The sequence below is a fragment of the Hippoglossus stenolepis genome, chromosome 3 (assembly GCF_022539355.2).
Source record: "Hippoglossus stenolepis isolate QCI-W04-F060 chromosome 3, HSTE1.2, whole genome shotgun sequence".
Classification (NCBI taxonomy): domain Eukaryota; kingdom Metazoa; phylum Chordata; class Actinopteri; order Pleuronectiformes; family Pleuronectidae; genus Hippoglossus; species Hippoglossus stenolepis.
Genome location: NC_061485.1, coordinates 8,024,778 through 8,051,672, shown reverse-complemented (window position 1 = coordinate 8,051,672; position 26,895 = coordinate 8,024,778). Strand labels below are relative to the sequence as shown.

The window sequence follows — 26,895 nt, the reverse complement described above, 5'->3', positions numbered from 1 at the left end:
TTAATGGGCCAGTTTTATCCTCGGCAGGCAGCCAGTAGAAAGGGCCTGCAAATTATGGGAAAACTGGACTGATAGAAACGCTATTAAGCATTTATGAATGCATGTGAGATTGGACATAGGCGGGCTAACCATAGGGGGCTAACCATAGGGGGCTAACCATAGGGTCAGTGTCGGGGGAAATTCTTTGGCTTGTGTTGACAGAGACAATAAATCACCTGCAGTGAACAGAAAACAGTCCTGATATTGAGTCTGATGTGGGAATTGCATTATAACAAGGTTTGGGGGCGGGGGGGATTTGTTCTAAACCTGCAGAGGCAAACGCATGCATTCAGACTCATAACACTGAAATCTGGGCAGCAGTTCTCTTCATGCACAGTAGGACACTGTTTGCTACTATGATAATCAATTACTCCTGACCCTCATTTTGTTCAGAGGCTCATCAGGCCCCCCCCCTGTGATCAGACTCTGAGCAGATGCACTCGACTGGTCTGTGTTTACACTGCTTCACGGCCCTGAAGAAAATAAATTCAATGTAATTTATTTATAGCTGTTGTGTTTGAATGAATTGGGTAAAAAATAAATGAAAAAGGGAGACGGGGGGGGGGAGCGAGGGGCTTATAGCCAAAGGCTGTTCGATAACGAGCGTTGTTGTGAAATGAAAGCGACTCTCCTGCCCAGGGTCTAAGCTTTATATCTGTCCCTTTTTGTTGAGCTGATTGCTGTGTGTCTGATAAGTGGCCTTGTAGCGCGCACACACACACACACATACACACACACACATACACAGAGAGAAAGAAAACCGTCTGGTTCCCTTTTTATCCTGATATGTAACATGTTCTTTCCTCAGTGGGAATTTGAAGAATAGTCTCCGGTCGACTCGCTCACTCGTCTACAAGTTGGACCGGAAATTACATAACTTCAACTTAACTCTCTCTTTACTCAATGTTTGGTTGCCTTGGAGACGGAAACCCAGACAAAAGTTCCCGTGTTTCCTGAGATGCAACCACTGGGACGTTGTTAATAGCAGCATGACTTACTTAACTGCAGCTCTTCTGTTATATATTATTATTATTATTATTAAGCTGATGTGGCTGCTGTAGACTGAGATGTAGAAACATACATGTGCACACTAAACAATCATGTCACCACAGATCATCAGCAATCAGTTTATTGGAATCAGATTCAGGAGACAATCAATGCTTTGTTGACAAATCTTTCTTTAACCCCTGGATTAACATTTTCATAATGAACTGTCCCACAGTGACGTCTGTCTGAGCTGAGTAAAAACACATGTATTAAATCGCCTCATTGTAAGGGTTAGAATATGGTTAAATATGAAAATACATAGTAAAAACTAATGTTACAAAATGTAAAAGGAAGATAATGTCATAAGCTGCAGGAATTTCTCTAACACAAGGAATAGAGACAAATTGTGTAACGCTGTTCCTCTCATCAGCATTTGATAACCAGTGCCTCGTTTGTGTCTGTGGGAGGGAAAGAGTTATTAATTAATCTGCACATTGTTTGCTCAGTTGATCAAGTAATCACTTGAGATGGAACTAGAAAACGTTTGTGTTCTTCACAAATGACTTAAATGATTCATTTATTATCAATATAGTTGCCTATTAATTTTCTGTCAGTTGACTAATTGAATAATTGAGTATGTGTCTTTGCTGTGATGTGAACCCTGGTTCAGGTTCAGAACTTCAGGGCTCCAGGATGGAGGTCAGGGGTCAAGGGAGATCCTATCGTGCAGGATTTTCTAACTGCAGTATTAGCTTTATGTTTGGTTTTATATGTTTGTTTATTAGTTTTTAATATCTGTTTGCCTTTTTGGTCTAAATCGAAGGTCTGAAATATTCACTCTTTCCACTGTGGAAAAAAGCTTTTAGCTTTATCATGATTTTGCGTCAGGGCTGGATGTTAGCAGCCCTGTACTCATGTCTTTCTAAGGTTGACTATAGTCCACTCTCTAATAAGAAGAGATAGTTTCAGCCTGTGCTGAAAATAAGGAGAGACTCAGACCGGACTGGGGAGGTAAAGGTCATTCTACCTCCAGGCTGCAGAGAAGAGATAAGACTGAAATGAAACTGGAGTCAGAAAGATGCATGAACTCACCTGAAGAGGAAAAATTCCTGTATTTTTACTTTTTTTTTGTTTTGCACATTGTGCACGTCACAATCTGCTATGAATAATGGAAACAAAATCTTCTGTCTCAGCACAGGAAGAGATATTGCACACAAGTGTTTTCTAATTATCTTTAAATTCAGGGTTTTTTGTTGAGTTGAATCATTCAGATCATTGTTTGGCGAGAGACTTGTGAAGAGTATTGCTCTAAAATATTAAATAATAAATTTTACAATGATTTGATGGCATTTAAAACTTTCTTAGGAGGTTGCATGTGGCTGACCTCAGTATTTCTAAACCATGAAGTCTCTGTGGAGCTTTCAACTCCCTGGTGAAATGGAAGATGTCTAACCAGGAGATTCCAGTGAAACCGATAAATGAAATCAAATTGTGGGATTTCCTTCGACAGGCTAAAATAAACTCTAATTTATGACCTACCTTATCAATTTTATTATCCTGCTACATGTAGCTGCAGTATTCCTGGTGGTGAGAGGTTTTCCCATGCCCTGGAACTTTATTTTTTTCAGGCAGCTGCAAAAGAGGTCAATAGGTTGTCTTTTTCTTTTTTTTTAAGACCAGTATCATCCGCTGTAAGAGGATTTTCTGAATATGTTTACAGTTGAGTGTAGTAGACGTTGCCATATTTGGATAGAAGAGAGGCTCAGGGGGCGTCTCCTCGGGGAATCATATGTTGAAATTAAAACCCTGAGTGGCCCAATAAAAACAAAACACATTGAGCACACGTGCTGCAGAAACCACAGACGGTGACAGACGCCTTTTAAATGCAGCCTGTCAGTAAGTGAATCACTAAACGTCGATTTAGCTTCATTAATTGTCGCAGCTGGAGCAGAGGATAAAACAGGAGACGCTGTTTTTGAGACGCTTCTATCGCCTCATATTGAGAAGACGTGGCTGCTCCTGCGTAATGTTCCCAATTTCTGCATCTTGTCTGTACTCACACGAGCCTGATTCAACCCTCATCTGCTGAGGAGAGAGCGCGCGCACTGATTCACAAACCGTGGTGCGCGCTTGTTTTCAGCACCACGGAGAGCAATAACCCCTTCAACAAGAAATAAGACGCACAATAAAAAAAAAGAGCGAGCGATTAGATATTCAGCTTCATTCTGGGCAGTGAATATATTAACACCAACATAACAAGCGATCAAATAAAACATGTTAACGAGCTGGATTTCTCTGGGGAAGAGGAAGAAGGAGTGACTAGAAAAAAGTGTTGGATGTAAACATTGCCATGCTTGGAATGAAGAGATGATATTGATACGTGGGCTTTTATTGCTGACGTTTGTTGGTTTGTGATTATTGACAAAAGGCAACAGTTCTTATCTGTTTTCATTCCCAATGCAGGGGTGAATGAGCACGAGCTCCACAGTGGGAAATAATGTGACTTGGATCAAACAGGTGATTCTTGTTGTTGTTGTTGTTTTTGTTGTGCCATCACACTTGAATGGAGGTGCGTGCTCGCCATTAAGTGCCAAGTTAAGTTCCGATTGGACGGCTGGTGGACGTATGTCAGACATATGCGCGCCGTGGGCGGGTGTCGACGTGTTTGGGTGGAGGAGAGAAAAAGGCAGAGGAGAGCGCAGCGCCTCAGTGTGCGGTTACGCACAGATGCAGAGAGGTGATGGTTACAAGAGATGTTAAGTGGCGTCTGCCTCGGCTCTCCAGGGCTGCATGCTTTGGCTGAGAGAGGCGTGGCGCCCTCTGCCCCCCCACACCGAGAACCACCTGTATGGATGAGCGGACCTCTGGCGGGATCCAGTCGCCCTCGTCTGCCGGGATCAGGGGCCACAGTGCGTCCGACAGCCGGGGTTATGCCTCAGTGGAGAAGGGCGTCATGACGGTGGAGAACATGCTGGAGGAGTCAGCCGTGCACCCGGTGCCTCACCTGACCGTGGATCGATACGAGCGCGGCCGCCAGGGATGCTGCGAGAGGGTGGTGGTCAACATCTCGGGTTTACGCTTCGAGACGCAACTTAAAACTTTCAACCAGTTCCCAGACACGCTGCTGGGGGACCCGAGGAAGAGGATGCGCTACTTTGACCCACTGAGGAATGAGTACTTCTTCGACAGGAACAGACCCAGCTTTGATGCCATCCTGTACTTCTACCAGTCAGGGGGGCGCATACGGAGACCTGTCAACGTCCCCATTGATATTTTCTCCGAGGAGATCAGGTTTTATCAGCTGGGGGAGGAGACCATGGATAAATTCAGGGAGGATGAAGGGTTTATAAAAGAAGACGAGCGCATTTTGCCCAAAAATGAATTCCAAAAGCAGGTTTGGCTTTTGTTTGAGTATCCTGAAAGCTCGGGGCCGGCCAGAGGGATCGCCATCGTCTCAGTGCTCGTTATTCTGATTTCTATCGTCATCTTCTGCATGGAGACTCTCCCGGAATTTCGGGATGAGAAGGACCGAGCCACAGTGGCACCCACGGTCAATGGCACAGCACCCTACGTGCCAAGCCCGTTCACAGACCCCTTCTTTGTGATAGAGACCCTGTGCATCATCTGGTTCTCCTTCGAGTTGCTGGTGAGATTCTTCTCCTGTCCCAGCAAAGCTACCTTCTCCAAAAACATCATGAACATCATTGACATCGTCGCCATAATCCCCTACTTTATCACCCTGGGGACGGAGCTGGCCGAGCAGCAAACCAACAGCGGCCAGCAGGCGATGTCCCTCGCCATCCTGAGGGTCATCCGACTGGTGCGGGTCTTTCGCATCTTCAAGCTGTCCCGACACTCCAAGGGACTTCAGATTCTGGGTCAGACTCTCAAAGCCAGCATGAGGGAGCTCGGCTTGTTGATCTTTTTCCTTTTCATCGGAGTTATCCTCTTCTCCAGCGCGGTTTACTTCGCAGAAGCGGACGACCCCTCGTCCAGCTTCACCAGCATCCCGGACGCGTTCTGGTGGGCAGTGGTCACCATGACCACGGTGGGATACGGGGACATGCATCCGGTGACCATCGGTGGGAAGATAGTGGGGTCTCTGTGCGCAATAGCGGGCGTGCTGACCATTGCCTTACCCGTGCCCGTGATTGTGTCCAACTTCAACTACTTTTACCACCGGGAGACGGACGGAGAGGAGATGCCACAATACAACACTGTCAGCTGCGAGCACCTCCCCGTGGAGGAGCTGAGGAGGTCGTGCAGCTCCTCGTCCCTCAGCAAGTCCGAGTACATGGTGATAGAGGAGGGCATCAAACAGCCCAACCTCAGCACCGAGAACAAGCAGAACTGCGTGAACATCAAAAAGATCTTCACGGACGTGTAAATGAGGCACGAAGGGGAAATCTATAAATACTGATTTTATTTTTTTAACATAGCCAGTCGTAATGTGTCTGTCGATATCTGTGGATGCACGTTGCCAATGTCCCTTTTAACAAGCATCTTGTCGTTTATCTTTAAATTTACACACGTGAGAAATAATATCTCCAGTGTATATCCGCGTGTCTTTAGTATTTCTAAGAGATTGAGAAGTATTCAAAAGTCATCTGCACTGTAAAACGTATTAATTTGGGTCCAATTAAAAACATATTTAATGAACATGTTTAGCTGCTTGTTAAAACTGATATTTCTCCAGTGAAGATGCCAACATATCTGTGTTTATGACTGGGATACACGTGTAGACCATCACTACACTATTACTGCATCTCACCCATGAGTCCAAAAACTACGTCTTGTGCTTCGTGGAAAGAAAAAGTTTCATTGTCCAGTATAATGTGAAAGAATAGACTATATGGCAATTTACATAGCCAAAAAGCCTGTTTAGGTTATATTTAATATCATAACCTGTCGACATGTTGGAGTCTGAGTCTTGTGCAGATCATTATTCAGGTAACAAACCGCACGGTGGTGTAGATGGAAACGCGTATCACCAATAACACGTCAAGCTTTACGTAAAAGTTGTGGTTTTTAACTCAGAACTGCCCATATAGCTTATATTAAATAAAACGAGTTAAGTTATCTGGTACCGACTCAGAATGTCATTATCAGCCTCATGTCAGTGTAAAATTCAGGGAACAACAAACGTTGTGAATAACCGTGTGTGTGTGTGTGTGTGTGTGTGTGTGTGTGTGTGTGTGTGTGTGTGTGTGTGTGTGTGTGTGTGTGTGTGTGTGTGTGTGAGGTCACGTGGTGACAGGATGCAAACACTGTGGATCATCGTCCCGCCCCCCTTGTGATGCAGTCTCCATGACGACGGTGGTTTCCTGGGTAACCCCCCCCTCTAACGTTGCCATGGCATTTTGTCGGGAGACTTTCCTGCTGTTGTTCATTACCTCCTCCCCTATCACCTGTTTGTCCTTCACGTGGCAGCTGTGGATGTATGACTTTTTAAAATATTTTCCAACATGTGCAGACTTTATCAGTTTTCATACGTGTGGAGGGGTCAGTACCAATACTCTTGGTCCTTTGACAGGTGAAGCTAACTCAGCTTCAGGCAGTGTGTTGTTTGATACATATCAATATGAATATCATAAAAAAAAGCTCTTGTATCAGTGCAGCCTCACCTTTTGTTTCCTTTCACCACCTTGGCGGCCTCTGATTTTCAGACGTGAGCTCCATTCTCTGAGTTGGCATGCCAACTAGGTCTGACGTCAGCTACCTTTCATCCCCGCCCCCAGGCACACGCTCGCTTGTGTTCTTTGTAGCACAAAGTGACACAAACAAACAAACAAACAAACATGTGAAACTCAAAGGAGGCCGCTGAAATTAATTACTGGGCTGCGTGTTGTCCCGTGTTTCGCAACATGAATATGTATGAGAGCTTCTCCGAACTCCATCTGAGCCGCAGCTGCAGCAAATGGCAAAATAGTAATTATTCTCAAATTCTAAAAATATATTTTCACAGAATTGTAACAAATGGCTGGTTATTTTTTTCCCAGAATACAATTTGGTATCTTTGGATGTTTGGGTTTTGTTTGACTTGCAGCTTAAAAACCCAAAGATATTCTGTTTGCAGAGAAAAGCAGCAGCGTTCACAGTGGACCGGCCTGGACACGAGAACCAGGCCTTTTCTGTTTAAAATTGTTTAATAACGTTAATTAATTAAATGTAGATGATTGTTTAATCTACTACTAGACCTGCCAATACTTCAATACCTCATTAATTTACTTTTTGTAGCAATTAGGGGCTGTCTCAACATTATTTATTTTTAAATTTAGCCTATAATTAAGACTTAGAAACCAATAAAAACAATTCAAGGGTAGAAAGTCTTTATGTAAAGCTGCTTATCAATAGGTTTAATTATTCTTGATTTCATGCTGAACTGTGTTGTTGTTGTTGTTGTTGTTAAACCCACACAGAGGTTTCATCTCTAAAAATAGCTCAGTGCTGACCTCTAGTGGATCACCTGAGTTATTACTGTTGGACAGGAGTCAAATGTTGAGTTACATTGATATTTAATTCCTTCTTATTCTTCTAAAATGAATAGCAATAAAAACACTATAATTTATTTGAACATAAATAGATAAACATGTTTATTTCATGTATTTGTCAACAGCTATAACTCCCCCCGTGGGCCCCAATGCTGCTACATAACTGATTATGAATGAAAAAACATTAAATAAGTTATAACTGTTGACAAACTGTAGAATATTAAAAACTCATAGTGCATCCACCTAAACTATAGTGGCCATTTACTAAATGTGTGTATACTGCTTATAAACAGCAGGACATAAATGTTGTGTACAGTTAAAAGAAGATGAATGAGAATTGCTTATGTCAGAAATTTGCCAGAAGGCAGGTTGTTTAATCTCTGAAGGTTGTTAAATCAATGTGTTTAATTTCTATTTGAGTCAATTTTGATTTCTCTTTTTGGAGATTTAGAATAGTTTGTTTATAAGAGGTCAACAGGGAGTGAAAGCTCTCTGTGGTACTGACCACAAACACACTTTCGATTTCTGGCCAACATTAAGCAACTTTAATAGGTACAACTATATGATTTAATGTAATCCAATTAACAGCTCTGCCATAATTTCAACCTTAACAAAGTAATTTGCATTCTTCTTATCCTAACTGTGTAGATTCAGTGATATATTAATATTTTTTTAAGGCATAATTAAAGGACTGGACAACCTCATATGTTGTGAGGTGTTTCTAATTCGTTTGGGTGTCTTTCCCACTCGCTTACACGAGGGGGCAGAATAGTAGAAACACCTCTACATGTGATGTATTCCAGTGCCATTACACCACTAACTAGGACTTTATTGCAAAACAGACACATTTAATTTATGCCTCCATTACAGTGTCACCAAAAACGGAATATCGTACGCGTCATAAAAGTATAATTTATGGCCGTTGTATTTGATTGCATCTGACGAGTGTTTGCTAAATATTTATATATGCAGGGGTTACAGCTTCATTACTTACTTATGTATTGGGTTTTATTTAGTTCAGAGAAAATTCCAAAAAGTGCATACTGAAGAATTATAATGGCCGTTGTTGTAATATTATTATGTTTTACATGCCAGTGATGAAGGAATAATGTTTTTGTCCTACATGGCCCACGTGGCTGCCTGTGTTTTGTCAACCAGGTCGGGAAGTTTCCTTAATGTTCCAGCCAGAGGCTTTTTTTCTGACCCATAATTTCTATGTTTCCCTTGAGACAAAGGGAATTACAGTTTGTGAGTCAGAGAGAGCGAAAGGAAAAGAAAACACAACCCTCTTCTTTACTTACACTTTGCATAACTTTGAACCAGCCAAAAAAAGCATGATCAAGGTTACTTGAAGGTAATAAAGGTAATAGTTGATGAATGCAAAATGCCAAAATACATGCAGAATGGGTCTTATAATATATAAAAACTGTAGAACTTGCATTCATAGTGTAAAGTTTGCTAGTAAATATTTTTAGATGAGATATTTTTCTCTTGGCTGCTTTGACAAAGTTTTTAAACGTCGAATTAAATTAAAACCCAGGTGCCAAACACTCGACCAATTTGACTATTTTAGGAAAGTAAATGCGACAACTGAAGAACAGACAGGTCGAGATGACTTAACATCATAAATGGCATGATCATTTGCAAGTGAAGCAGTTTTTACCACGAGATTCGCAGATTTTAACCCTTTGCTGAGTCTTTAGTTTCTAACATGCAGAGCTACAAAAACCTCAATCCCCCCCCCTCTAGGCCAGACACCACGTGTCCCACAGCTCCAGGTGCTGCGCCCCGAGAACTGCTGAGCGGCTCCTTTACCATCTGTCTCCTCTACTGGAATTAAAGTCCTTCCTCCCTCTATTTGTACCCAGGGGACAATGCAGCCGTTAATCAAGTCCTGCAGAGGTTGAGGGCAGCGCTGGTAAGAGAGAGACACCTGCAGTTCAGCCCGTCTTGTTCTGGTTTGTGGAGAAGGGAGGATCAGCCTTGTGTCCTTCTTCTGTCCCAGATGTTGCTTTTCTTTAAATGAGTACAAGAACGTATCAGTCACTTCTGTGTTTACGCTTCAGGGTTTTAAGAAGCTTATTAGAAGAAGATAAACTAACAAAAAAATTATATTTATTCCGAATTTTGTCCTTGTAATGTCAAAATTGGGAAAATACTCATTCACATTATTTTAATAAACAATTTTCTTTCCTTTTCTTTATGTTGCGTAGAACAGGACATCAAATCATGTTATTATCATCTGACTGTGCAGTTTCCCTCAGCTCCACAATGTCTTAGCATCTTTCTGCTTCCTGTTTCCCAGCCACAGACTCTGCTCTTAGTAATCATGTTATTTCAGCTCTTAGAAACCAACTGTTCACTTCCTACCCTGCATCAAATTGCAGGAGGACAAAAGTTAGTTGGTGAAAGTAGGGAAGCATTAAGTGACGATAGAGCCATGTTTTTCCCCAGAGGAGTTTTTGGAGAGGAAAACGGTTAAAAGGACAAAAATATTGGACTTAAATTCAGCATGTTGCCAGAAATCCAAATCCAAGTGAATGCTCATGTTGCTCTGGATGAGTAAATAAGCAACTGTTAGTGAAGCTGTTTGTGAAGAAATATAAAGTGATACTTTTGTTCACTGAAAAGTGAGTTTTGTAGAAAAAGACACGTTTATATTCTTAAGTATAAGGTCAAAACGATTGTGGAGTGTAGAGAAACTTCAGTATTGAATTCAAACAAGGATTGAACATTTTAAAATGTTACATAACAGCATTACCCCAACATGGCACTATAGAAACAGCTGAGGGACGGTCACAGTTGGGACGCCTGACTTCACCCTGCTGAGGGGATCCTGGTCATTATGAAACAGGAAGTAGTGGAGAGAACCCGTGCACACACTGCACCACGTCAGAGGGGAAACACTCACAAACGTGAGCTCACATGACACACAAAGTCGCACACACATGCAGAAAAGCACCAGTCAGCTCCCACAGCTGGTCCTCTCTGACGCTGCCGCTCCAAAGCAGACGGGAGGACGCTCGTCCAGGACTGAGCTCAGTCGTGGTGGGCGGTGGAGGAGACCCCGGGCCTCCCCTCTCGTCACGTCTCCTTGTCGTCGTCAGAGGGATGATGCCTGGCAGCCGTTCGCCATGGATGCCAACATGGGGAGCGTGTGCCAGGAGAGGTGCCGCCTGTCATCCCTGAACTTTACCAAACCTCGTTCATGACACGTCAGTGTTGGGAGGAAGGGAAGGCAGCGGCTGCACATTTTTCTTCCTGTTCCGATGATATTTTTATGTGGTACAGTGTTTGCCCTAAAACTGTAACTCAGCGCTGCCTAAAAATAGAAACCCATGAGACATATTGCCATTATTTCTCTGGGTGCCATTCATCCATCTGCTCTTTGGAAGACGTGTAATAGCACTCTGGGGGCTATTCATAAAGTTCACTTTTCTGCATCAAGACTCAGTGATCAGGGGCTTTCAGTGAGAAAAAGAGAAGCCCACGGAGCTTGTGAAAGAGACCCCATATACCCTCTCCCCAGGGGGCAGACTTACTAAAGCCGGCTGTGTAACCAGCTTCCTATAGGCAGCTGTGCCATACGCAGGAGGACACGTCCCAGGTGTGGAACCGTGTCACCAGGAAAATGATAATCCACATATCTTACACTTAATTCATCTTTAACTGATGCAGCTGACTGCGGGGGAACGAAAAGTGCTTTGTCATCATGCTGTAACTTTACCCAAAAATATCTCCACGGCACCAGAGACACTGTAGGCGTGATGTCACTGCACAGCGTCCTCCCACTCCTGCCCCCAGAAACGGTCGCCGTAGCAACCGAATGAGGATGAGCAAAAGATTCGCCCAACTACAGTAGCAGTGCTGACCTCGGACAATTTTCCTCCTATGCTCCGGTGCTTTCAGGCACTTTCCAGGAGTCTCTATATCTCAGCCTTGAATTACAGTACCGATATTATTAGAGGTTAGGATGTCTTGTCCTGTCGGGGCTTTGTAACTCTGGAAACCGTAACCCCGGCTCGTCCCTCAGGTGTCCTGTGCCTCCACGTCCAGCAGCAGCAGCAGAATGAACCAGCTGCACAAGGAGGCTGAAATATCTTGGTTCCTCCAGTCACTGACAAATAGAAAAGTAGCGGAGCGTTGCATCAGCACAGCTGTCTCTGCAGCTGTCACTGTAAATGCCACAAGTCTCAAAATGTGCTGCAGCAAACAAGCACAGCAGCACCATTCATTCTCACACAATGTGAAGCAGACTGTGTTTATCGCTCGTGCTTTTCATTCCAAATTATTTCAAGTGTATTCCGACGAGAAAAGGTGGAGCAAAACTTAAATATTCAGGGGTGGAGTCACCGCTGTGTGCAATGTCAGTAAACCACCACCCAGCTCAGAGCCGTGCCGTGACTGAAAAAAAAGCTCATTGGTTTTATTTGTATTCTTTCACCCTCATACCAAAGGGATGGTATTTCTGCCATGACCTTGGTTTAATATTACTCAATGTTCCTGCAGCCGGCACTTACCTTGACTTGGATTTCACTGCACTCACTGTACACAGTGTGCACAATGTGACTCATTGCATATCGCAGTATAAGGATATCCCTGCAACCGTGACACAGACTCGCTCACTCACTCCCTGACTCACGGTCCTTCTCCTCAGCATCAGGAGAGCTCACTGAACTGAGTGCAGCCACGATTTTTTTCATGCTGCTGCTGTCGCTGCACATGACAAAGAGCCGTGCAGTAAAGTAGACATATGTTCATGTCAGACAAATGTGGCACGCTGTCACTTTTCTCTTCCGGAACGGCAGCTTGTGTTGATGCAGTAAACTGTAATCATATGGAAAATGTCTCCAGGTAAAGTGTTGTACCAGTTCAGATAATAAGCTTGTGCAGTGGGAGCGTGTGCAGACTGTGAGGGCATCAGTCACAGCGAGCCGCAGCTCGGCAGTATACCGCAGTGGACCAGTGTCCTTGTGTCTCTCCTGGTATCTGGCTCTTTTCCAGCATCTGCCCTCGTCCTGCTGGGCCTCAATCTGACAAGCTCTCTCCTCCCTCCCCCCATCTCTTCTCCTTCTCCTCTCTCTCTCTCTTTGCAAAATGTTCTCTCCTCCCTCCCCCTTCTCTTCTCCTTCCTCTTTGCACAATGTTCTCTCCGCCCTGTCCCGTCTCTTCCTCGTCTCCTTTTACTTCTCCATCATGTCTAAAATCTGAAAATCAGTGTGTGTAATGCAGCAGGACGTCCTGAAATGAACACGATATGCAGAACTCGTCTTTTCCATGTCATTGCATCATGCTCACTGTTATATTGAGCTTGTAATAAGCAGAGCGGGGTCTTAAAGTTGAATCGGGTTGGAACTCTGACTTTTTCATTTGCAGCCTTTATCAAACAGTGAGCTGGAAACTTGTGACCACAGCCTCAGATGTACAGGTAGCTCCAGGGAACACAGAGAAGGACACAGGCTTTATATTTGTGTAACTAATCCAATCTTTTTTTTATTTATTGCCTCCACTGTCTGCCCGCTTCCGTACTTGTGTGTATCTTGGCCTCTTCTGCAGGGCACCTCAGTCTCCTGAGCACTGATGCTGGAATGACTCATCTCCCACAGGGTTAAATAAACTGAGTCTCAGTGAAGATGCATTGGAAAAACAAGTGTTTAGCAGCAAGGTTGTGGGATTTATAGAAAATCTCTGTTAATTCAGCAGCAGATTCAAGAGTGAACATCACAATCAGAGTTCATTTCCTCCATCTTACCGCATCATGTTGACTATTAAGTCATATTGAGCTGGTGATTAATGGAGCTGGGTCCTGAAGTTGAATCACGTTGGGATTTGGACACTTTTTGTGTGAATCTTTTTTCACTCTGGGTGTGTGTGTGTGTGTGTGTGTGTGTGTGTGTGTGTGTGTGTGTGTGTGTGTGTGTGTGTGTGTGTGTGTGTGTGTGTGTGTGTGTGTGTGTGTGTGTTTGTATGTTCAGGAAACCTTTGGCTGCTGCATTGCAGTATGTTGGAGCAAGGAGCTACAATAAACCTCCATGAAGAGAACACTGCACTCCAGGGACTAACCAGCAGTGACACTCGATAAACATACGTGTCCCGTCGGTGCTTTGGGCACAGCTAGTTGTGAGTACTTACCAAGTACAAATAGTCCCCTGAACTGGGACTATTTTGGTCCATAAGAGACAATGTTCTTCGGGCACTTTTAAGCTGATCAAGGAGAAAATGTACATTGAGATATATAGTCTGCCCTAATGGTTTAAAGTCCTGAGTGGTTCTGACCTCTCAGGGTCTTCATCTGGTCCGAAAATATAAAGGCAGATTGATCGCATCTCACATTATGAAATATTTGTGGTACCAAATGAAACATGGTTTTTAAAATGCTTCATGAATCTGTCAAGGACTGAAAGTTGGAATGAAATATCTGGACAGATTCATAGACTTGTTTACTTATTCTCTTATCAGATAGTTCCTGATTTAACTGAAAATGAAAGTGAAATTTGTTATACTCCTATTTGTGTGATTTGTGTTAGATTGTGGTAATAACAGTAATAAAGCTCTTATTTTGACAGTGTCCCTCTGTAAGGCATGGCTAATAAGTAAATTGAGCACAAGCTATATTTGATGTTGGTCTTCAATTATGGGAATTTACAGTTAATCCAGTTAAGGAATTGGGGATTTTCTGGCCCCTCTCGGGTCTAAGACCTCAGGGCTCAACTTTACCCAGTTGTAATGAAGACTCAATATAGAACATAAGTATTTCAAATGAGAGCTGGCACCAAATGTAAGCTCAGATTTTGCGTCTTGTTTACCTGTCGGCTTCTTCTTGTGGTCAAATGTTTAAAAAGTGTGACGCTTGCTTTTGAGCAAGTGGTTAAGACACAAACATTTAACTGTAACGTCCCCAGTTTGGTTCAGGTTCAATTCTTTTACATCCTTTCATACCATTATCTCTTACTTATCAATTATCCAGAAAAAACTAGATCAATTATCTTCATACATTTGCCATTTTTAGATCTTTACAACAAAATTATGACATAGCAACTTGTATTTAGATTTTATCCAACAAATGATATGTGAAGCGTCTTTAGTTTAATTTAAAAAAGATTTTTATAGAAATCATGTTAATATTTCCGCATAAGTATTGAATATATTTCTATTGAATATTGTAATTAAATAATATGTATTCTAACTGCTGTAAAACAAGGAAGATTGTTCACAAGGGAAACTCTAATTCAGACAAGTTACTTTTTGTTTAACTTGATTAACTAAAGAACTTCCTCTTTATTACACACAAAAAAAAACAAGCTAAATATAAAACATCAGCAGGAAAACATTTAAACTCCAGTCGAAGAAATGACCCATCAGTCAGTAAGTTGTTTTTCTCTGCTTCCTGTATCCGCGCCAAGACAACATCGGATGGAGACGAGGAGACGAGTCCTGAAATCAATACCTCTTGGACACAAATCCACCATTGACACCGTCGTCCGCCAACTTTCTCAACTACCCTCACGTCCCCAAAATGATTAAAACGTAAACAGCGTTTACAGTGGCACGTCCCGTCACTCTTAATTAAAGCCAGTGAGCTAATACTAAGTGAACTGAGCTTTAGAGGCTGCATTAACGGTCTTTGTAGAGGGGCCCCCTGCTCATAAATAATAGCTGTGCTGTCATGATGAACCTGGGATAGCCATTAGGAGATAGTGAGAGGTATCCGCATGTGTGGCAGCAGGCAGGCAGACGGACAGAAGGGATGACGGCGGGAGACACGATGGTCAAGGCTCTGCCAGGAGTAACCTTGGCAAAACCGAGTCTCACACAAATCATCCTACTCTCAGCCCTCCACCCTCTGATACTCCACATTCACCTCCTTCCTCTCAACGACCGAGGGATTCCCGCTAACCTTTGGCTCCTCTGGAGGTCACGTCTGGCCATTCCCGACGTCAGTGGTGATAATGGGCAGAGGATTTACTATTGATCATATCTTTCACCCGTCCATTCTGTGAATCAAGGCACAATGATGAAGGTTTCACTCTATTTTTGTCCGCCTGCTATCTATTATTAATGGCGCTCGCCAGCAGGAAAGGTTACACGCGTAACTGCTCTGCACAAAAAGTACAAATGTACAAGAATTACACAGCAGAAAGTGAAGGTCCGATTACGATTTGACACCTGAATGAGAAATCTAAACGTCTTATCTTAAACATGCAGATGGGTTCATGCTACACCTGAATGAGCACGCTGAAATGTTTTCCACAAATTAAAGCCACAGTCTAATAAAGGCACAGTAATTGTATTGTGTGTGCGGTGCTTGGAATGCTGGTGTGTGGCAAAATGTGACCTTCCGCGAAACAGATGCCTCGGGAAAACATGCCCCATCTTCTTGCTTCTAAAAACTACCAGTGTGGTGGTGCTAGAGATGAGAGCACAGATACAACGGCTTGGGCAAGTCCTCAGAATGGACCAGAGCAGCATAGTTAAGATGGACACCACCTGGAAGGTCATGGAGGCAAACTCTGACAGCCGAGCTAAAAGAGATGGGGGGGGGGGCCCAACATGTAGCCCACACCAGGACGGGCCTGATGGAGGCAGATCGGATGAAGATGACAAAAAAAACTAACTCGTCCTTTAATTGTTTGCCATTGTATTTCTGCAATTCGTCATTATTACTCGTATGGAGCATCTTGTAAATGTGTTTTTCAAGGAGCAAAAAAGTTCGTTAGCTTTTATTATTAAGTTTGTCGCTTTGAATTAAAACAGAAGATGAACTTCCCTCAGTTTATCTGAGTGGGGTTGTTTTACCTGAGCAGCAGCGTTGCATTGCTGCCGAACAATGCAGGAGATGCTGTGCCCCTTTAAATTGCCCACACTGCAGATGAGGTGAGGAGTGGTTGACTACACAGTGCGGATGGAGAGCGCGTTTTTTCGCCCTTCTCCATCAGCAGCTCGTCTCTTGGTATGCACGGCAATGCCCGACTGCAGGTTTGACTACAGCTTTAACCCAGCAGCAGCCCAGCGGCCACTGCTGAAACATCTCAGTCAGAAAAACCTCCTATTTTCACCTCAAGAAAAAAACACCCCCCCACCTCCTGCAGAGCTGCAGGTCCATTACAAAAAAAACACCCGCTTTGTCCATGTGTGCGGCTCTGGCTCGGTGCAATTGTGTGATCTCGCATCCCTGCCACGATTCTTTCATCCATGTCGTTACAAGTCAGTGTCTGAAGATGCTCGCCATGCAGTGTGTGCGCGTGTGAGTGTGTGTGTGTGTGTGTGTGTGTGTGTGTGTGTGTGTGTGTGTGTGTGTGTGTGTGTGTGTGTGTGTGTGTGTGTGCGTGTGTGTGTGTGTGTGTGTATGGGACGCACTTGACTCTGCATGTGAGCGCATGTATCTGCAGCTCACACTCTGGACCCACCTCTAGGTGTTGTTTTCTGGCGTGTTGGTAAACAGGCGCGGTGACGCACGCACCCTTCATTTTTGGATCGTATATTTATTAATTTTTGCTATAATAAGATTGTCTTTGGGTTTTTTTCTGAGCCCCCTCCCCACCCTCGCCTCGCGGTGTTCCGTCCCCTCCCCTGCAGATGTTGAGCACCTCAGCATCAGGATCTGTTTTTACCTTTGCGGCTGTCTGCTCTGCAGCCTTGACACAGTGGAACAGCGGAGGCGCATCTTTCTGCTGATCCCAGCACCTTTGCTGGTTAAGGGAAGCACCAGCAGCTCCTCGATCGGTTCCCTCCCACCCTCCCTTTTTTTTTTTTTTTTTTGCCAATCGCCATCCCACGGCTGCCTTGCCTGCCTGCCTGCCCGGAGGAAGAGGAGTCGGGGAGGGGGACGCGAGGACACACCCGCACATACAGTACCCGGTGTACACGGCGAGGATGCTGCAGACAACATGAGGTGAATATCCGCGACTCTCCCACATTGGAAAATCCCTTAATTCTCTTTTAAAAACGCGTCTCTGCATGAAGTCAGAAGACCTGGTTGTCGCAGCGGGTTTTTCACCTTCCCGAGTCCAGCGGGAGCAGAAACTCATCCACATATGAAGAAGATGTCAGCAGGTATGTATGAGAAACGGATGAAGCAGCTTCTGTTCACCCATCATCTCATCTCTATAGTTTCCATTAAATGTCTTCTCTTTTTTTTTTTGTCGTGGCATTTAGGCTATTGCAGTGATTTACACTTCTTTCTATTCCATGACGATATCCAATAAACCCAGACTTATATAGTGTTTGATTTATGGTTCATCATGAGGCTTTTTCTCTTGTAAAAAAAACTGTGCTCCCACTCTGTGAGGGGGAGATGATGCAGACCAGAGATACCAGCTCTTTCTCCTGGAACCTATTTCCCTTCTATGGATAAATTATTTATGGATGTTTCTGAATATTTCAGAGACAGGCACCATTTCAAGACCAAAATGCTCCAACCCCCCAACTAAGCCGGAGACAGTTAACGGGAGGTATATGTGTGTTTGCCTGGCGTTGCAGTAAATGTTAAAAGTGTCTTGTACGTCTGTGGAGAAGCTGCAGTGGGTTGTCGGTGATATTCTAGACAGGATGCTGTCTGTATGAATTTGGTGCCTGCTGCATTGCCATATATCTATGCATGGCTTCACTGCATGAAGGTGTTTCCATTCATTTCATTGGATATCTGCCACAGCTGAAGATCAGTGCCCTCGTTTTTGAGCGTCTGTACGTTTGATGTGCCAGTTGGCCTCCAAATCTACCTGCACCGGGGCCATTTATATGCAGGGAGATTTGCTTATTTGCATATTCATTTGTCCGAGTCAGGAGCAGTATCGTCTGCCTCAAGTTTCCAAGAGCTGATTCCTTCTGGTATCGACTATCTTCTCGCAATAATCTGACTTTGATGAAGAGCGTGGCTTCATTTTCATCTATTTTTAACTGTTTTATCTTCAAGCTAAAGCAAAGTCCTGATGGGCCGAGCGGCGGCAGAACTGAGTGCTGAATCATGTCTCCGGTGTAACTGACCTTGTTGTCTGTCTTTGCGCTGTCTGTCCTAGATGCAGTCAGACCCTAGGTGACATCCTGTGGCCGTCAGGTCTGTACGGTGTTGAGCCCCCTCCCTCTCCTGGCCCCTGCCTGCAGTTCTTCAGGCTGCGGGACCCAGACTCACTGAAAAGTGCAGGCCTCCTCCCCCTGCAGAATGACTGTTGCCACAGGCGACCCCTCTGACGAGGCGGCTGCACACCCGGGGCACCCGCAGGACTACGACCCGGAGGCGGACCATGAGTGTTGTGAGAGGGTGGTCATCAACATCTCAGGGCTGCGCTTTGAGACGCAACTCAAAACCCTCTCCCAGTTCCCAGAGACTCTGCTGGGGGACCCCAAAAAGAGGATGCGGTACTTTGACCCGCTGAGGAACGAGTACTTTTTCGACAGGAACAGGCCCAGCTTTGACGCCATATTGTATTATTACCAATCAGGGGGCCGGCTAAGAAGGCCGGTTAACGTCACCCTCGATATTTTCTCAGAGGAAATCCGCTTCTACGAGCTGGGTGACGAGGCCATCGAGATCTTCAGAGAAGATGAGGGTTTCGTCAAGGAGGAAGAGCGGCCCCTTCCTGACAACGAGTTTCAGAGACAGGTGTGGCTGCTGTTCGAGTACCCAGAGAGCTCAGGTCCTGCTAGGATTATTGCCATAATCTCTGTCATGGTCATCCTGATATCTATTGTCAGTTTCTGCTTGGAGACCCTCCCCATTTTCCGCAACGATGAGGGCGAAATGCACAAGTTTCAAGAGCATATCTTTTCACCTGAGATAAACACCACAATCATCAGCTACACTAACACCTACTTCACCGACCCCTTCTTCATCCTGGAGACTCTTTGCATTATATGGTTCTCCTTTGAGTTCCTGGTGCGCTTCTTCGCCTGCCCCAGCAAGGCAGGCTTTTTTGGTAATATAATGAACATCATTGACATTGTTGCCATCATCCCTTACTTCATCACTCTTGGCACAGAGCTAGCCGACACGCCAGAGGATGGTCAAGCGGGTCAGCAAGCCATGTCTTTAGCCATTCTCAGGGTCATCCGCTTAGTACGAGTCTTCAGAATTTTCAAGCTCTCTCGTCACTCCAAGGGCCTTCAGATTTTAGGTCAGACCCTGAAAGCCAGCATGAGGGAGCTCGGCCTTCTCATCTTCTTCCTCTTCATCGGGGTCATCCTTTTCTCCAGTGCAGTCTACTTCGCTGAAGCGGATGAGCCCGAGTCGCAGTTCGAAAGCATCCCAGATGCGTTTTGGTGGGCTGTGGTGTCCATGACAACTGTCGGCTATGGTGACATGGTCCCGACTACCATTGGTGGAAAGATTGTGGGCTCTCTCTGCGCCATCGCTGGCGTGCTGACCATTGCCTTGCCAGTGCCTGTCATCGTCTCCAACTTCAACTACTTCTATCATCGTGAGACTGAAGGTGAAGAACAGGCGCAGTACCTACAGGTCAACGTGCCCAAGACCGATTCAGAGGAGGAGCTGAAGAAGAGCCGGAGCGGCTCCACCATCAGCAAGTCGGACTATATGGAGATTCAGGAGGCTGTGAACAACAGCAACGAAGACTTTCAGGAGGAGAACCTCAAGACAGCCAACTGCACCCTGGCCAACACAAACTATGTAAACATCACCAAAATGCTCACAGACGTGTAATCGTCAGCTGTTTTCCTCCGCGTGACAGCGGGAACTTTGGAGCTGAGCAACTGGATGGGACTGGTGTTCGGCCTCCCACCTCAGGTGTGCTGGAAAAATCAAGGCAATAGAATTCAGGATGTTAATGATGATGCTGATTATGATAGACAGTGATTAATATGACATAGACCATTTGCTCACCCTGCGCTCATCCTGTCTTCACTCCTTACAACTTGCCCCTCAAAAACTCCAAGAGAGCAAAATCGCAAATTTTGTATTTCTGCATGGATTTGACTTCATCTGTGTGGCTGTTAAAAAAAAAAACCACGATTAAAAATGTCCTGCTCACTACAGTAGCCAACAGTAGTGCACATAGAGAAAAGAAAAAAGGGAGAAATAAAAAATATAGTATCGCTTAAAGAAAGCAGCACAACACACAGCCTGCTTCAGTCCCCTGCTTCCTCATTTCCCAAGGTACACTGCTCTGCCCTGCGATATCTGAAGAGCCCTAGTCGCGCGCTACACATATGCTGCTTCCTGGAGCCAATGAAACAAAAAAAAAACTGTCTTCTGCTCCACCGTTCTAGAGATAGGAGGACGTGTGAGCAGAAAGCCATCTCACTCCAGCGCTGATCTGGCCTGTGGGTGACTTGTGATGAGGTTCGTGGTTAAGTACGCCACGTTATGTTCAAGGATGAATGACAGCCATCAGCGCTACGCTTATGGTTCGACACCTTTTTTTCCCAGTAGACATCAGTATCTGATGAATGACTGAGAATGGCCTTGACTTTTCACTGCTTTGGTCTTACATGTACTGTATGTATTACAATGCAAGCTCCCCCTGCCCCTCCATTCACCCAAACTGGTCTTACTGCAGAGCTTTGAGGACAGCTTGAATGTCTCTTCTTGTTTTTGTTTTTTTGTTAGTTTTTCACAGTTTGACACACAAAGCACTTATTCATATAGATACGTAGGATAACTGTGACTAAACCAATAGCTGCTAGGTAGGTAGGTGCTGTTAGTAGTAAACGTAGTGAGTAGATAATTGCATGACATTTTTTAATCTGAACGAGAACATCCACTTGTTTCTCGACTGCCACTTGCTTCATCACACGACTGTATATTTGTCTGTACACTGCCTTCTATACAAATCCACGGTTTAAAACGTATGCCTGCCGGTAGCTGTTTTTTTCCGAAAAAAACCTAAAGCTGTATGTTAGAGGATTTCTTAAGGAATCGTCATGAGGCCACATCCTCCGCGTAATGGGATGCGGAAAGCCTCGTCAATATTTACATTCCACGTAGACGTCATTGCTGTTCAACTTTCGCTGCCGCTGAGCGGAGATTTCAGGCGTTAAACTCACGCTCTAGTTTCGAGCCTAGTCGTGGTAAACGTGCAGCGGCGTCTTTTTCTCACAGGTTTGTCACACGATCACGTCCTCATGATCAAAATAGGAACTTTTCTGGACTCGTGTATAGAATAATGCTTCCCCTAAACTGCCTTTTTATCTGGGTTTACGCTATTCTAGTGTTGCATGACCTCAAAAACATTCCTAGAAGCATGCGTTTAAGCTGAAAGAAGAAGCCTCCGAGACGGAAAAAAGTACAGTGATAGTGATATATTTATTTCCTATATATATATATGAATATATAAAAATATATGTATACAAACAGAACACATACACTTTTATTAGAGAATTAAAAGAAACTTCAAATAACAATGTTTAAAGGGAAATGAGAGCCTTTCCACAATGCGCAGATCATTGCCATGATTTAAATTTGTATTGGTTCCGAGCACTGTTTTATCTTCTTCTGTTTCAGAGCCTGTTCAGACACTCAAAATATCCCAACATTTTTTTTTCTGTACTGTTGGATTATCCACTAAACCGGACATCAACCGGATAAAAACACTAGAGGTCAGCTTTTTAAAAAAGTTCCAAACTGCCTTCTGTGAAGTAGTCATTGAAAGGCAGGGCGCTGCTCACCACCGTATCATCACATCAGAATATAAATGGAGTCTGGCCGTTCCTCTGAGAAGCCTCTGACGCCAGAAGCTCAATCTGTCTTCAAAAGTTGGCATCAAAACGTGAATTAGCTCCCGACTCTAGGACCGTGTCCAGCCGAGATTTCTTTCCACCGTTTGCTCCACACGGCCACGGTGACAGTCAAAGGCAGTAACATCAATATGGGAAGTGATAATTAGCAGCAGTGTAGCAGATATTGGCTTAACTACAGGGATCCTCCGGGCGTCCGGCCTTTCTCCATCTGTCCGCGGGGGTGTCACAGAAAGGTGGTGGATGAGGAGGACTTCTGTAGCAGCAGCTGTCTGAATGAATCCCGTCATGCCAGGATGTACATCTTTGTTCTTAGGGTCTCATTCTGCTCACTTCAGCCTCTAACCTGCAGTAGCTGACATGTTTTTTTTTACGCCATCGCTGCCAATGTGTGCTCAGGACGCCTCGTTGACCTGCCTGACGTGAGGCTTCGGAAGTCGACTCTGTGTTCAAATGTGGTTTTCCTGAAAGGATCTTGTTTTTTAGGAGGCATTTAGTTTGTATATTTGTCGCGTTATCAAGGAAAGAAGCATTAAGGTGGACTGACATGTGGAAATCAGTAACTCGAGGTAAAATCTGATTGAAATAGTTTGTTTAGCAATATTCCTGTAATCCTTCTGGTGGAGGGGACTGTGTGGAGAACATGGATGTTCAATGTAGAAAGGATCTTTATGGACCTACCCAGTCCAACCAAGATGTTATCGATCATACTTGACGTGGGTGGCTGTGTGTGTGTGTCTGTGTGAGGGAGAAAGAACCACTGAATGTCTGTGTCTTGGTTGTACAGCTGCATTTATGCATATCTGTATGCGTAGGGGAAAAAAACTCATAGTCTGACCAAAAATATTCGTCTATGCATGAAAATGCATTTTTATCTTATTGTCTTCATTCAATTTATTTGAACAGTTATTCATGATAAATGTTGCGGACACGTGTTAACATTTATCTGTTGTGTTGTTGTTTTTTTTAATCGGGCACATCACTGTACCTCAGCCAAAGTCACTGTAGCAACTCATTGACCAGAAGACACAATTTCTGCTTAAAGCACAAAGACAAGTGGGATCATCCACATCTCTATAGCTGCAGATTTGACCTGTACAATGTTGAACCAAGTCAATTTAAAAAGATGGTGTTGTGTTGCTTTATTAGGGAGCACCACAGCCTCGAAAAATATCACCTCTCACCTGCTGAGGGACCCACCAGCAAAATCCAATGAGAAGGGTGCCCAACAGTGAATACACTGAGAAATCTATGCAGAGAATGATTACTAGCTGGTATTATTTGTTTTGTTTTTTTTAAGGAAAGAAGGTTTAAGTACAGACTTTTTTGTGTGTGTGTTTTATCTGGCACTAATCTTCTGTGTTGATTCTGAGAGCTGCCAGAGTTTTTTGAAACAAAACCTCGAAGCAGAAGTGCAACACTTTGCAATATCCTGCTGCCGTACGTCCAACACTCGCAGTACGTTAGCCGAATGTGAACACGAGCTTTCTGAACTTTCAGGTTTTCGTTTGAACCGCGACGGCAGCTCTTTGACACAAGGCTCTGACATGAAAAAAAGAAAAACACTCATTGAAACGGGGAAACAAGATGATCAATATGCAATCTGTACGATGTGTGTGTCTGGGAAATAACATGGTTCATTTTCTTTCTTTGGTTCATTTGACCCCAGAGCCTGAAAGTGTGGCATCCCCTCAACCACATGTACAGTTTGTTCACCTCACTCCACCCTCTGTCGTCCCCCCACCCCCACCCCCCACCCGTATCATCGAGGCCTGAAAACATCCATCGACGTTAGTGGATAATGGATTTTCTTTCTATGAAATGAAATGTGAGAGAATAATGTAAATAATAACCAATGGATGATGGAGAAAAAAAAACAAAACATGTACTATATACTGTATGTGAAGTCTGGAGTTTCAACAACGTAGTATTATCTGCACTTTACGAGACAAAAAGGACAATCTACGGACATGAAAAACGTGTGAAATTAAAAATGCATATTATCCTCCGCAATGATCATAACCCTGACAAAGTAATAATGAAGCCAATAATAACTGAACTGAGGTGATTCTGTGTGTGTTTATTGTGTGACACGTCTTTCACTCTGATTCATTTCATTTAATACGGAAGTAGCACTAACGACAGAAAATATGGAGGAGAGGTGTTTTCAAAATGTTTATCCATCCATTTTCCCCCCCCCACTCACAGTAAATACATCTCAAGGTATTAAGTCTGCAAATGATTAGGAGCTAAATTTAGCCGAGGAGGTGTCTGTGCTGATGAAGAAAAATGCCTTGAATCGATCAAAGGCCTCTTTGTTGTTATTCTTAGGACATCCAGAGTCTTTGTAGCCTCGGGCAGCGTGGAGGACATTTTCAAACGCCTCCTGGTATCTCAAGCTTCTTTTCTCCTTCCCTTTAAGTGCACGGTATACGCTCTCTGCAGTTTAAAAGAGCGAGCAGGGTGTTCTATTAATAGCCTTTTTGTTGGAGAAAGAGATAGGAGGAGGAGGAGGAGGAGGAGGAACGTGAGCAGAGGAGGAGAAAGGAAAAATCTTCACTGTCAAGTTTAGGTGTCACTACAGGCCTGACGTCCATGTGTTAGAAGCCACACTCAGAAATATCAGACATATTTACCTCAGGTGGTGTTGACTTGTGTTCGTTTGCAGGGTTAGGATTAGGGTGTGTTGCCACGGAACTTGGTGGAAGGATGTGGTTTGAGTCACACAATTTGCTCCACTTTCTTCAACCTGTTTTTCAACAGAGAGTAATTCATGGATCTTGATGACTGATATCTTTGAGTGTGTGACATTTCGTGCGGATCCAAATTATTTAGTGAATTTGATTTGGTTTCATAAGTGGCCTGTTGTTTGGCAGAGGTATGCTCTCTACTGAGGGCCCCTCTATTGTCATCACTGTTTTCCTTATATACGACTACTTTTTATTCAGGGGAAAATAACGATCCATAGATTCTGCTGCATGGATCTGAGAGAATTCAATCTAAATATACAACAAAGGTGATAACTATACTTCTGTGGAGTTCATGCTCTCTCCTCCCTCACCTCTCACATCTACACCTGAGAGCAAGTTCTTCAGAGTCGGCACCAGACATGACGGCAGCTGTCTGCTATCTTTAGTCCACTCTCGGGTTTAACTACAGCTCCGCACAGCGAGTGGGAACACTTGGGGCCCTCGGTGCCGTAGCTACATCTCTGCTGTAGTCATTAGTCTTGCTTTGATCCGCCGGTTGCAGTTGCAGCACTCTATGCAGCTCGCTCTGCTGAAGCCAGGGCGAGCAGCGAGAGAGGCAGGATGGTGGCGGCACACAGGCGGGCGGGGGGACACATGGGCCTGCTGCAGGTGGCTGCCACAGCGTTGTCATTGTTGTCAGGGAGGATAGTGAGGGAGTGTGTTGTTTGTCAGGGAGGGTAGCAGACCCACAGGAGCACGGCTGAGCAGCCACACGGGCTCGCACTGCGCTTATCAGCTTGTAATGAGGAGACGAGCACCGTGGGACTAATCCAACAGGGCTGCCCCTGGCCCAGGACCACACCCTGTTATTAGGAGGTGTTCATCTTTTACACTCATTACCTCCTGGCCTGGTTTCTGCCAGAGAGACCTGTCTGTCCTCCCCTGAGGAACCACAGTGACTCTTTAACGGTTCTTCTTCAGCACACTGAAAGGTCACTGGGTTTTTACGATTGACGTGAGATGAGGATTTGAATATGTTGGGTGAGGTTCAGTTCAGTTTCTCGTGGAATCCTGTTTGTTCCGTGACAGGGAAAAGCAGTACTGCCCTCTAGGGGTGTTTCTGAAGAAATGACCACAGACACGAGTAAATGAGTTGGAGAGAATTTCAATAAATCAAACATCTGGTAATTTCCTGCTTAAATACCAGTGACAGAAAGTAATTACATTCACTAAAGTATGGCACTTATGTACAATTATCAGGTTATTGACCTGGGAAGTAATACTTTACTTCATGTTCTTTAAACTTTTACATTTTATTAGCAAATAATGTGCTTTTTACTCCATTACATTTCTGGCAGCTATAGTTGCTACATTATTTTAAGACCATTCTTTAATCTTAAATTTAACAAAACATGCATAAGCTTATATAATGCAATGCTTTGTTAAACATGAATCCACAATGTTTGTGCTTGTGACCCCTGATAATAAACCACTGTCTACTCAGGAACCTTATTTTATTAAGAGACATTTATAAACTTCTCAGATTGTTTCATTTAAACAGCTGATGCAGCTCCAACGAGATAAAATGATCCATTATTTCACAACAACAGAATAAGTCTTTAGTTCTTAACGTGTCCCAACGTAAAGTCAGATTTATCTTTTGACCCTTTGCAGGGGTTTGACCTCTATGTTATAAACCACTGGGCTAATCTACATGACTGAATAAATTAAATTAATTAGCTCCATCTTGACCATACATACAGATTTTAGATTGTTTGGGCACAAACGCTTCTGTGCTTTTCAAAGTACTCAGTATGCAGTACCTTTTAATGCAATGGAGTATTTTTCTCATCACTGTACATAAGTACAGGATCTGAATACTTCTGAGTAATTCAGTCTCCTCTAGCAGTGAGGTAAGTAACAGTAGTGTTAGGTTTCTAGAAACAATAGGACAGATGTCCCCTATGGAGGATCAATACACTCAGATTGTATGATGGCCC

The 26,895-nt window shown here is 44.0% G+C and overlaps 2 protein-coding genes across 2 annotated transcripts; both read left to right on the top strand.

Moving 5' to 3' along the window:
* The first annotated feature begins 3,682 nt into the window (after positions 1 to 3,682).
* Positions 3,683 to 6,400, top strand: kcna3a (potassium voltage-gated channel, shaker-related subfamily, member 3a). The gene has a single exon (XM_035149640.2). It carries the CDS (start codon positions 3,875 to 3,877, stop codon positions 5,411 to 5,413), a length of 1,539 nt encoding a protein of 512 aa, XP_035005531.1. The 5' UTR covers positions 3,683 to 3,874; the 3' UTR covers positions 5,414 to 6,400.
* Positions 6,401 to 17,334: 10,934 nt separating this feature from the next.
* On the top strand, positions 17,335 to 23,958 carry LOC118102144 (potassium voltage-gated channel subfamily A member 2). The gene is made up of 2 exons (XM_035148166.2): positions 17,335 to 17,570; positions 18,533 to 23,958. The coding sequence occupies exon 2, from the start codon at positions 18,676 to 18,678 to the stop codon at positions 20,170 to 20,172; it is 1,497 nt and encodes a 498-aa protein (XP_035004057.1). The 5' UTR covers positions 17,335 to 17,570; positions 18,533 to 18,675; the 3' UTR covers positions 20,173 to 23,958.
* The last annotated feature ends 2,937 nt before the right edge of the window (positions 23,959 to 26,895 follow it).